At 47.7% G+C, this 12,769-nt stretch overlaps 1 protein-coding gene across 2 annotated transcripts in view; it reads left to right on the top strand.

Moving 5' to 3' along the window:
• The first annotated feature begins 3,809 nt into the window (after window positions 1-3,809).
• Window positions 3,810-12,769, top strand: part of alg1 (ALG1 chitobiosyldiphosphodolichol beta-mannosyltransferase) — a 28,319-nt gene continuing 19,359 nt past the window's right edge. For both annotated transcript variants that reach the window (XM_078239966.1, XM_078239964.1), the window contains exons 1-5: window positions 3,810-4,094; window positions 5,664-5,744; window positions 6,229-6,332; window positions 6,423-6,571; window positions 8,719-8,808. In XM_078239966.1, coding sequence (XP_078096092.1) covers window positions 3,827-4,094; window positions 5,664-5,744; window positions 6,229-6,332; window positions 6,423-6,571; window positions 8,719-8,808 — 692 coding nt within the window. In that variant the 5' untranslated portion in view covers window positions 3,810-3,826. The remainder of the gene's footprint in view (window positions 4,095-5,663; window positions 5,745-6,228; window positions 6,333-6,422; window positions 6,572-8,718; window positions 8,809-12,769) is intronic.

Genomic DNA, 12,769 nt, shown 5'->3' with positions numbered 1-12,769 from the left:
ACTGCATAAATGTATCCACTCTCTGTACAATGATGTGTTAACTGTCAATGTCCGTATCTGTCTACTCAACTTGTAACAATGTGCTAACGGCTAATGTCCGTACTGTCTATTATCTAAAAAGTATAAAAGATGTTCAACTACCATTGTGTAGTTGAGAAGGTAGCTGCCAGTACTGCAGAGTACCAGCGCTTCTTCCAAAACTTTGTCCGAATAAAACTGTTTTGTTGAACCTCCAAGTCTGGCTCCGAAGTGGTGAATTTCCCACAACAGTCTTATACACCTTTGATTGTGTGGCCAGATTCTGCTCCAACTCCGTTTGCTGACAACACTACCGTAGTGGATCAGATCTCAAACAACGATGAGACGGCATACAGGGAAGAGATAGAGAATCTGGTGAACTGGTGCGATAACAATAATCTCTCCCTCAATGTCAGTGAAATAAAGGAGATAATCATTGACTTCAGGAAACGCAGTGGAGGGCATGCTCTAAACTGCATCAAAGGTGATGAAAAAGAAATGGTCGAGAGTTTCATGTTTTTAGGTGTCTGGATCACCAACAGCCTGTCCTGATCCTTCCACGCCGAGAGCCCACCAATGCTTCTACTTTCTCAGAAGGCAAAGGAAATTCAGCATGTCCGCTATGACTATCACCAATTTTTACAGATGCATCATAGAAAGCATCCTATCCGGTTATATCAAACACTCCCGCCTTTCTCTCCCTCGCACACACTCCAATCTCTCTCTTGGGCTCCCGGCTTTGCATTCAGACTCTCAGCATCCAGCCTGTTGGATTCATTTTCCCCCAGCCTCGGACTCCTGGCTTCCTTTCCCCAGGTCATGGCTCCTCCTCTGCCCCCTGGCTGTGGCCTACCCCGCTCCACTGTCTGTTTGCCTACATTCCCACACTGCCTTCACTGATACTTCACTTGTCTAATCAGAGAGTGGCTTAGAACAAAGAACATTACAGCACAGGAAAAGGCCCTTCAGCCTCCAAGCCTGCACCGACCATGCTGCCCGACTGAACTAAAACCCCCTCCCCTTCCGGGGACCATATCCCTCTATTCCCATCCTATTCATGTATTTGTCAAGACGCCCCTTAAAAGTCACTATCATATCTGCTTCAACTACCTCCTCCGGCAGCGAGTTCCAGGCACCATCCTCTGTAAAAAATCTGCCTCATACATCTCCTTTAAACCCTGCCCCTTGCACCTTAAACCTATGCCCCCTAGTAATTGACTCTTCCACCCTGGGAAAAAGCTTCTGACTATCCACTCTGTCCATGCGTCTCATAATCTTGTAGGCTTCTATCAGGTTACCCCTCAACCTCCATCGTTCAAGTGAGAACAAACCAAGTTTCGCCAACCTCTCCTTATACCTAATGTCCTCCATACCAGGCAACATCATGGTAAATCTTTTCTGCACCCTCTCCAAAGCCTCCACATCCTTCTGGAGATGCCGGGAAAGGACTGGGGTGGACACAGTAAGAAGTCTCACAACACCAGTTTAAAGTCCAACAGGTTTATTTGGTATCACGAGCTTTCGGAGCGCTGTTCCTTCATCAGGTGAATCCCTCATCTGATGAAGGAGCAACGTTCCAAAAGCTCATGATACCAAATAAACCTGTTGGACTTTAACCTGGTGTTGTGAGACTTCTTACTGTGTCCACATCTTTCCGGTAGTGTGGCGACCAGAATTGAATACTATATTCCAAGTGCTTCCTAACTAAGGTTCTATAAAGCTGCAACATGACTTGCCAATTTTTAAACTCGATGCCCCAGCCAATGAAGGCAAGCATGCCGTATGCCTTCATGACTACCTTCTCCACCTGCGTTGCCACTTTCAGTGGCTTCTCAGTACATTGACTACTGATTGGCACACTTGACCAATAAAGTTAAAAACTGGCTTTGACTGGACAGGTGGAGGGATAGCTTTTCTCAAAATTATAACTGTCGGAGCTACCGCAGAACCATTGGAAGAGTCCCTTAGGAACCAGTTTGGGAAAAGCTGAGATAATGGATCAGTCTTGATCATGGGCTGGCACAGTGGTTAGCATTGCTGCCTCACAGCTCCAGGGACCCGGATTCAATTCCCGACTTGGGTCACTGCCTGTGTGGAGTCTGCACGTTCTCCCCCTGTCTGCGTGGGTTTCCTCCGGGTGCTCCAGTTTCCTCCAATTGCCTCTTAGTGTTAGGGGGACCAGTGGGGTAAATACATGAGGTTAGGGCCTGAGTGGGTCTATTGTTGGTGCAGGCTTGATGGGCTGAATGGCCTCCCCTTCTCTGGTGGTTCATTTTGGCAGGTCGAATAGGATGAAAGAATATAATGTTAAGGGTAAGACGCTTGGCAGTGTGGAAGATCAGAAGGATCTTGGAGTCTGGGTTCATAGGACGTTCAAAGCAGCGTCGCAGGTAGAGGCTGTGTTTAAGAAGGCGTGTGGAATGCTGGCCTTCATCAATAGAGGAATTGAGTTTGGAAATTGGGAGATAATGCTGCAGCTGTATAGGACCCTGGTCAGTCCCCTCCTGGAGTACTGTGCCCAGTTCTGGTCGCCTCATTACAGAAAGGATGTGGAAGCCATAGAAAGTGTGCAGAGGAGATTTACAAGGATGTTGCCTGGATTAGGTGGCATGCCTTATGAGGATAGGTTGAGAGAGCTAGGCCTTTTCTCCTTGGAGAAGAGAAGGAAGAGAGGTGACCTGGTAGAGGTGTATAAGATGTTGAGAGGTATTGATAGAGTGGATTCTCAGAGGCTTTTACCCAGGGCTGAAATGGTTGCCACAAGAGGTCACGGGGAGGGGGGGGGGTTGCTGGGGAGTAGGTACAGAGGAGATGTTAGGGGTAGGTTTTTCACTCAGAGGGTGGTGGGTGCGTGGAATCGGCTGCCGGTAGTGGTGGTGGAGGCGGATTCGATAGGGTCTTTTAAGAGACTTTTGGATAAGTTCATGGAAGTTAGTAAGATAGAGGGTTATAGGTAAGCCTAGTAGGTAAGGACTTGTTCGGCGCAACTTGTGTGCCGAAGGGCCTGTTTGTGCTGTAGCTTTTCTATGTTCTATGTTCTACCCGCCATCCCAAAAAGCTGGCCTTTTCTCCAGACAGCACCCCCCCCCTCCCACCCTCCCGAATAGACCCCTCTCTGGCCCCGCCCATATGCAGGCCCTTCCCCCAGTCTGGCCCTTCCCCTCTGCTGCCCAAGCCACACCCCAAACTTGCCCCGCCCCCAGGTTTGTCCCGCTCTCTGTTTGGCCCCACCCCTTCCCATGCTGGCCCAACCCCAGGCTGGCCTTGCCCCAGACCGGCCCCGCCCCTCCCCAGATTGACCCTGACCCCAGACTGGCCCCACCCCTCCCCAGACAGGCCCCACCCCCAAGCCGGCCCACACCTCCCCACACCGGCCTCGCCCCTCCCCAGGCTGGCGTAACCCCAGACTGGCCCCGCCCCTCCCCAGACTGGCCCTGACCCCAGACTGGCCCGCCCCTCCCCACCCCACCCCAGGCTGGCCCCGCCCCTCCCCACACTGGCCCCGCCCCTCCCCAGACAGGCCCCTCCCCAGGCAGGCCCCTCCCCCGGCTGGCCCCGCCCCTCCCCAGGCTGGCCCCGCCCCTCCCCAGGCTGGCCCCACCCCTCCCCAGGCTGGCCCCACCCCTCCCCAGGCTGGCCCCTCCCCTCCCCAGACAGGCCCCTACCCCGGCCGGCCCCGCCCCTCCCCAGGCTGGCCCCGCCCCTCCCCAGGCTGGCCCCGCCCCTCCCCAGGCCGGCCCCGCCCCTCCCCAGGCCGGCCCCGCCCCTCCCCAGGCCGGCCCCGCCCCTCCCCAGGCCGGCTCTCACTATGGCGCTGTGTATGCGGCTGCAGTCGGTATTGTTGGCTGTTGTCTCAGCGCTGCTGCTGCTGCTCCTGGGCCCGGGCTGCGGCTTGCTGCCGGCTGTGTGCGGGCTCGCGGCCTGGGCCTGGCTCCGGCTCCGCGCCCCGGGAGCGGCCGGCCGCCGCCGGGTGTGTGTGCTGGTGCTAGGGGATGTGGGCCGCAGCCCGCGGATGTTAAACCACTCGCTGTCCCTGGCCAGGAACGGCTTCTGGGTCACTCTGCTGGGATATCCCGGTAAGTGCAGCTCCCATCAGGGTGTTCCCCCTCCCCTCACCCTGTAAAACCCCCCAAAAATCCCAAACCCCCCAAAACTCCCCCTCACCCCAAAACCCCCCTCACCCCCTGTAAGCCCCCCTCACCCCCTGTATGCCCCACAAAAACCCCCAAAACCTTCCACATCCCCACTGTAAACCCGCCTCACCCCACTATAAATATCTGTCCAACTCTAATAACACCTGTAGCACTCACTGCGCTGGGATATCCTGATAAAGTTCAACCTGACAGCACCAAGGGTCAGGTTGTGCTGTCTTCACACTGTAAACATCTGTACAACTAATAACACCTGGACAACTCTCCTACCATATCTGTGTAACTCACTGTACTGATACAAGGATGAGATGAAGATACAAATCATCAGTGTCACACCTTGGAGATGTGCATGGGTGACACGGTGGTTAGCACAGCGCCAGAGACCAGGGTTCAATTCCGGCCTTGGGTGACTGTGGAGTCTGCACGTTCTCCCCATGTCAGCGTGGGTTTCCTCCGGGTGCTCCGGTTTCCTCCCACACTCCAAAGATGCGCAGGTTAGACGGATTGGTCATGTTAAATCGACCCTTAGTATCCCAAGATGTGTAGGGTAGGGGGATTAGCCATGGGAAATGTGTGGGGCATGGGAATAAGGCCTGGGTGGGATGTTTGCTCTGTTGGAGAATTGATATGGACTTAATGGCCTGAATGGTCTCCTTGGGTACTGTAGGGATTCTATCATATGGACAATGACGGGGAAATGGTGAACTCGCCTGTGGGCTGCAGTGTTCCACCATGATGGTCAGTGGTTACAGCGGCTTGGCAACAGGCTGCAACATGAAAAGCAACAACTTTGTGGCACAGGTGGTAGTGTGGTCCCAGGTAGGGGTGAGCAAATGTGGCTCAGTGAGCCTATCACAGTAGAGTGGGCAAACCTGAGCTTCTCACGGATTCCTGCAGCTGTCTCTTAAACTCTGAGCACTTTCTCTGCTTTTTTCTTCAATTTCGCCCAACAGGACTTTGTTCCATTTTTGATCCTTTAACTTAACTATCTCCTGAGATATTCTGTGTCCCCCAATTCGCTGTTTTCTAGACTTTGTCCCTATGGGCATGCTGCTCTCTTGCCTGTCCAGTTTAAAACTAAAAAGATATTTCTAACTTAAGGGCTCCTGGTTGCTAAACAACAGCCTAGTCTTTGTTTAAATCCCATTTACTTTTACATCATAAACCCTTTAATTACAATGCAGGCATGGTTTAAAGTGATCAAAACCCTTAGACATGCAGGCACCTTTGTTTAATATGAAGCTAACTAACGTCTTGCACAGAAACACAATATTAAACTTAGTAGCTATGCCTTATTTCTAATACCTACAAATATAGATTACTTAAAACTACCTTTGTTTCCTGCCAAAAATATTTTGTGTGTTGCTTGTATCAATGACAAAGCCGAATGATGCGGTCCTTTACTTTTATGTTTTGCTATTACGCCTCTTAAAAAACTGGAGAGCAGCCCAAAGTGTGTATATTTCTAAAAACTTGGTCTGAAATTTTTTTCAGGGGCAAAACCTCATCAAGATGTTTTAAATAATGATAAGATTAATATTGTCTACATAACAGAGATCATGACAGGAATGAAATGTAAGTGTTGCTATCTTCATATAACTACTCTTCAAAGTTTATTGGGTATTAGGAAACATCTGTACTTAGTCTGCCAGCCACAGGCAACAAGGGTGGCATGGTGGCACAGTGGTTAGCACTGCTGCCTCACAGCGCCAGGGACCCGGGTTCGATTCCCGGCTTGGGTCACTGTCTGTGTGGAGTTTGCATGTTCTCCCTGTATCTGCGGGTGCTTCAGTTTCCTCCCACAGTCCAAAGATTTGTGGGTTAGGTGGATTGCCCATGCTAAATTGTCCCTTAGTGACAGGGGGACTAGCTAGGGTAAATACATGGGGTTATGGGGATAGGGCCTGGGTGGGATTGTGGTCGGTGCAGACTCGATGGGCTGAATGTCCTCCTCCTGCACTGTTGGGATTCTATGAACTGTCTGTGTGAATATACAGATGTTTTACACACATTTAACACCCGTTTCCAAATTGTTAAAATTTGTTTTTATATTTTGTAGTTGGATCAAAGATTTTTCAATATGTGGTCAAAATCTTTGTGCAGACTTTACAGATATGTTACACCCTATTAAAGATTGATGCACCTTCCTACATGTTCCTACAGGTAATAAGTTTAGTCTTTAATAGATTGTGCTCTTTTCGCTGAAATGCCTGAATAAATGGTAAGCAATTCTCTGCTTCCCTTTACATGCAGAATCCCCCAGGCCTTCCTGCTATTGCAGTGACGTGGGCAGTGTGCTTGCTGAGAGGAAGCAAATTTATTATTGACTGGCACAACTATGGTTACACAATTATGAGCTTGACCCATGGCGATCGTCATCCCGTTGTGCAGATTGCCAAATGGTTTGTACAGAAAGGTTTCCAATATGCTGTTTGATATTACACTGTAACCTCTCCGGCCCAGAGTGCGTGGGGCCCCAAGCAGTTCAGTAAACCAGCATTTTCTGAATGATGGAATGTGTGAAACAGAAACCACCATCATTACAAATATTTACCTGAAACATAAAACAGTGTTAAAACATTATATAGCACTGATTAAAAATTGATTTCCATATCCAAAAACTGTATCTTGCATGTTTCTGTTGATGGTGAGGAAACAGTGGTCTGTTCAAAGAGGTTCTAGACATCTAGACTGGACTGGAGAGGTTACAGCACACTTGGTTTCTAACTCTGATGTGAATGATCTTATTTTAGTTATTCACGTACCATAATAGAAACAATAAACATTTACAGCACCAAAGGAGATCATTTGGACCATTATGTCTGTGCGAGCCAAAGAAAGAAGCCTCATCCCATTTTCCAGCTCTTGGTCCAGCTCTTGGTAGCTTTCACAATACCTTGTGTGTATTCATGTTTTTTTATTTGCAATGTTTTTGCTTCTACTATCCTTTCAGACAGTGAGTTCCAAACTCCCATGTGGGTGAAATAAATTCTCAACATTTCTCTAATCCTTTAGCCAGCTTGATCCATAATCCACCCCTCCCCCTCTCCAGTTATGGACCTCTCTGCTATTGCAAATTGGTCCTTTTTATTGGCTGTTGCTAATTTTATATACCTCTATTCAATTTCCACCCTGCCTCCTCAGTTCCAAAGATAATGAACCTCCAGCCTATCCAATTTAGTCACATGGCTAAAATTCTGTATTCCTCATGGCAATCTCTTACCCTTTCCAGTACAATTATGTCCTTCCTGTATTGCAGGGCTGAGAACTGTTTGCAGTACTCTAACTGAGGCTGAATCACTTTATACAGTGTTAGCATAATCTGTTTTTTAAAGTTTATTTATTAGTCACAAGTAGGCTTACATTAACACTGCAATGAAGTTACTGTGAAATTCCCCTAATCGCCACACTCTGGCACCTTTTTGGGTACACTGAGGGAGAATTTAGCGTGGCCAATGCACCTAACTAGCACATCTTTCAGACTGTGGGAGGAAACTGGAGCACCCAGAGGAAACCCACAAAGACACGGGGAGAACGTGCAAACTCGCACAGTCACCCAAGCCGGGAATCGAACCCGATTCCTGGCGTTGTGAGGCAGCAGTGCTAACCACTGCCACTATGCCGCCCAATCTCCCTGCTACCTTATCGTTTGGCTAATAAAGGGAGGTTTTCATATGCCTAATTAATATTTTCTGCTGCCCACAGGGATTTGTACACATACACACCAAAATCCCTCTGTTCCTTGATATTTCTCAATATCCTACCATTTATTGTGTATATCTTTGCCTTGTTTGCCCTCCCCAAATGAATAACCTTAGACTTCTCTGGTTCAAATTCCATTTACCACCTTTCTACTCACCTTCCTGGTGCATACAGATTTCGTCTTCGCTTGGCAATGGCAATTTTTGTATCATTTGCCAACTTCTCAATTGCAGCTCCTGCAATTATGTCTAAACCATTAATAAAACCATGAAAAGCAAGAGATCCATTACTGAGCTCTGTGAAACCAACTGAAAAAGTTTTCCGATCGCAAAATCACCCGTCCATCAACCAAATGGCCTCTTCCTGCACTGTAGGGGTTCTGTGATTATCTTTTTTAATTTGTGGGATGTGGGCGTCACTGGCTCAGCCAGCATTTATTGCCCATCCTTAATTACTCTTGAGCTAGTGGTGAGCAGCTGCCTTGCATCGCAGCAGTCTGTGGTGTAGATACACCCACAGTGCTGTTAAGGAGGGAGTTCCAGGATTTTGGCCCAATGACAGTGAAGGAACAGCTGGTATACTTCAAACCGCTCACCATTCTGACTTAGGAGGGGAACTTCCAGTTGGAGTTGTTGTTGCCAGTGGTTGAAGGGTTGATAAAACACCGAGCAAAGATTCCAGATCTTTATTATTAATTATAGTTGTACAATTGCACAATCACGGTCTTTAATTTGAGAAGGCATCATGTGTCGGAGCTCGATTGGTAGAAAGGGTCTGTTCCTGTGCTGCACTGTTATTTATTCTCATTTATGATTTAATGTTTGCAAATTGAATTTTTAAAATCTAGGTATGAACATTTCTTTGGAAAACTCTCTGATTCAAATCTGTGTGTCACTGAAGCTATGAAAGAAGATTTGAGAGAGAACTGGAATATCAAGTAAGTGTGCATTCTGAATTGTCATACCACTTGGATAAGATTAATATATTTTACCATTATAGATGGCAATCTTAGTCTCAGAACAGAATTTCAGAAAGCATATTCTGCCTTATTCTGAGAGTGAAATCAAACTGGTGAGCATCAATAGGAATGTATTACTAAGTCATCTTGAAGTATACTTAGGATAGGTTGGTGACATGAGTTGCTTGTTCTCAAGTTACATAAAATAAATTGGAAATTTCTAGCCATTATACTGACGTTTATAGAAAGCTGTCTAATGTATCCTTTTCCTACTTGAGGCATACTACACATTATATAGAATTGTAACATTGATGAAAAGAAAATTGTCATAGACATTGGATTTATACATAACACTCGTTCAGTTATTAATTCATAAAGCACATGCATGAAAAAAATAAATACTGTAGAAATTAAAATAGAACATGGAACAGTACAGGCCCTTCGGCCCTCGGTGTTATGCCGAGCTTTGTCCGAAACCAAGATCAAGCTATCCCACTCCCTATCATTCTGGTGTGCTCCATGTGCCTATCCAATAACCGCATGAAAGTTCCTAAAGTGTCCGACTCCACTATCACTGCAGGCAGTCCATTCCACACCCCATCCACTCTGAGCAAAGAACCTACCTCGGACATCCCTCCTATATCTCCCACCGTGAACCTTATAGTTATGCCCCCTAGTAACAGCTACATTCACCCGAGGAAATAGTCTCTGAACGTCCACTCTATCTATCCCCCTTATCATCTTATAAACCTCTAGTAAGTCGCTTCTCATCCTCCTCCGCTCTAAAGAGAAAAGCCCTAGCTCCCTCAACCTTTCCTCATAAGACCTACCCTCCAAAACAGGCAGCATCCTGGTAAATCTCCTCTGCACACTCTCCAATGCTTCCACATCCTTCTTATAGTGAGGTGACCAGAACTGCACACAATATTCCAAATGTGGTCTCACCAAGGTCCTGTACAGTTGCAGCATAAGCCCATGGCTCTTAAACTCAAACCCCCTGTTAATAAACGCTAACACACTATAGGCCTTCTTCACAGCTCTATCCACTTGAGTGGCAACCTTCAGAGATCTGTGGATATGAATCCCAAGATCTCTCTGTTCCTCCACATTCCTCAGAACCCTGCCGTTGACCCTGTAATCCGCATTCAAATTTGTCCTACCAAAATGAATCACCTCGCACTTATCAGTGTTAAACTCCATCTGCCATTTTTCGGCCCAGCTCTGCATCCTGTCTCTTTGCAACTTACAACAGCCCTCCACCTCATCCACTACTCCACCAATCTTGGTGTCATCAGCAAATTTACTGACCCACCCTTCAGCCCCCTCCTCCAAGTCATTGATAAAAATCACAAATAGCAGAGGATCCAGCACTGATCCCTGTGGTACACCGCTGGTAACTGGTCTCCAGTCTGAAAATTTTCCATCCACCACCACCCTCTGTCTTCTATGAAATAGCCAGTTACTTATCCAATCGGCCAAATTTCCCTCTATCCCACACCTCCTTACTTTCTTCATGAGCCTACCATGGGAAACCTTATCAAACGCCTTACTAAAATCCATGTATATGACATCAACTGCTCTACCTTCATCTACACACATAGTTACCTCCTCAAAGAATTCAATCAAATTTGTGAGGCAAGACTTACCCTTCACGAATCCGTGCTGACTATCACGGATTAAGCTGCATCTTTCCAAATGGTCATAAATCCTATCCCTCAGGACCTTTTCCATTAACTTACCGACCACCGAAGTAAGACTAACCGGCCTATAATTACCAGGGTCATTCCTATTTCCTTTCTTGAACAGAGGAACAACATTCGCCACTCTCCAGTCCTCTGGCACTATCCCCGTGGACAGTGAGGACCCAAAGATCAAAGCCAAAGGCTCTGCAATCTCATCCCTTGCCTCCCAAAGAATCCTAGGATATATCCCATCTGGCCCAGGGGACTTATCCAGGTTTTTCAAAATTGCTAATACACCTTCCCTCCGAACATCTACCTCCTCCAGCCTATCGGCCTGTATTCCATTCTCATCCTCAAAAACATGGTCCCTCTCCTTGGTGAACACTGAAGACAAGTATTCATTCATCGCCTCTCCTATCTCTTCTGACTCCATGCACAAGTTCCCACTACTATCCTTGACTGGCCCTAACCTCACCCTGGTCAATCTTTTATTTCTCACATAAGAGTAAAAAGCCTTGGGGTTTTTCTTGATCCGACCCGCCAAGGACTTCTCATGCTTCCTCCTAGCTCTCCTAAGCCCTTTTTTTTTAGCTCATTCCTTGCTACCTTGTAACCCTCAAGCGACCCAACTGAACCTTGTTTTCTCATCCTTACATACGCTTCCTTTTTCCTCTTGACAAGGCATTCAACCTCTTTTGTGAACCATGGTTCCCTCACTCGGCCATTTCCTCCCTACCTGACAGGGACATCCCTATCAAGGACAGGCAGTATTTGTTCCTTGAACAAGCTCCACTTTTCATTTGTGCCTTTCCCTGACAGTTTCTGTTCCATCTTATGCTCCCTAATTCTCGCCTAATCGCATCATAATTACCCCTCCCCCAATTATAAACCTTGCCGTCCCGTAAGGCCCTATCCCTCTCCATTGCAATAATGAAAGACACCGAATTATGGTCACTATCTCCAAAGTGCTCTCCCACAACCAAATCTAACACTTGGCCCGGTTCATTACCCAGTACCAAGTCCAATGTGGCCCCACCTCTTGTCGGCCTATCCACATATTGTGTCAGGAAACCCTCCTGTACCCACTGTACAAAAACTGCCCCATCCGAACTATTCGACCTATAAAGGTTCCAATCAGTGTTTGGAAAGTTAAAGTCACCCATGACAACTACCCTGTGAGCTCCACACCTATCCATAATCTGCTTTGCAATTTCTTCCTCCACATCTCTATTACTATTTGGGGGCCTATAGAAAACCCCCAACAACGTGACCGCTCCTTTCCTATTTCTAACTTCAGCCCATATTACCTCAGTAGGCAGATCCCCCTCGAACTGCCTTTCACCAGCCATTAAACTATCCTTGATTAACAATGCTACTCCTCCAGCTCTTTTACCATCTTCCCTACTCTTGCTGAAACACCTATACCCCGGAACTTCCAACAACCATTCCTGTCCCTGTTCTAACCATATCTCCGTAATGGCCACAACATCGTAGTCCCAAGTACCAATCCACGCTCCCAAGTTCACTTACCTTATTCCGGATGCTCCTTGCATTGAAGTAGACACACTTCAACCCACCTTCCTGTCTGCTGGTACACTCCTGCGACCGTGATACCCTCCTCAGTACCTCACTACACTCAACACCGACTTCTGGACTACAGCTCGTTTTCCCATCCCCCTGACAAATTAGTTTAAACCCCCCCCGAAGAGCCGTAGCAAATTTCCCTCCCAGGATATTGGTGCCCCTCTGGTTCAGGTGAAAACCGTCCTGTTTGTACAGGTCCCACCTCCCCCAGAATGTGCTCCAATTATCCATGAAACTGAAACCCTCCCTCCTACACCATCCCTGCAGCCACGTGTTTATCTGCACTCTCTCCCTGTTCCTCAACTCGCTAGCACGTGGCACCGGCAACAAACCAGAGATGACAACATGGTTTGTCTTGGCTCTCAGCTTCCACCCTAGCTCCCTAAATTCCTGTTTTAAATCCCCGTCCCTTCTCTTACCTATGTCGTTGGTACCGATGTGCACCACGACTTGTGACTGTTCCCTCTCCCCCTTAAGGATCCTGAAAACACGGTCCGAGACGTCACGGACCCTGGCACCCGGGAGGCAACATACCATCCGTGAGTCTCTCTCGCTGCAACAGAATCTCCTATCTGTCCCTCTAACTGTCGAGTCCCCAGTGACTATTGCTCTCCTGTTCTCCCCCCTTCCCTTCTGAGCCACAGGGACGGACTGAGTGCTGGAGATCTGGTCAC

Source organism: Mustelus asterias, chromosome 23 (assembly GCF_964213995.1).
Source record: "Mustelus asterias chromosome 23, sMusAst1.hap1.1, whole genome shotgun sequence".
In the NCBI taxonomy this organism is placed as follows: domain Eukaryota; kingdom Metazoa; phylum Chordata; class Chondrichthyes; order Carcharhiniformes; family Triakidae; genus Mustelus; species Mustelus asterias.
The sequence above is the reverse complement of the archived record's forward strand: the minus strand, read 5'-3'. Positions and strand labels throughout refer to the sequence as shown.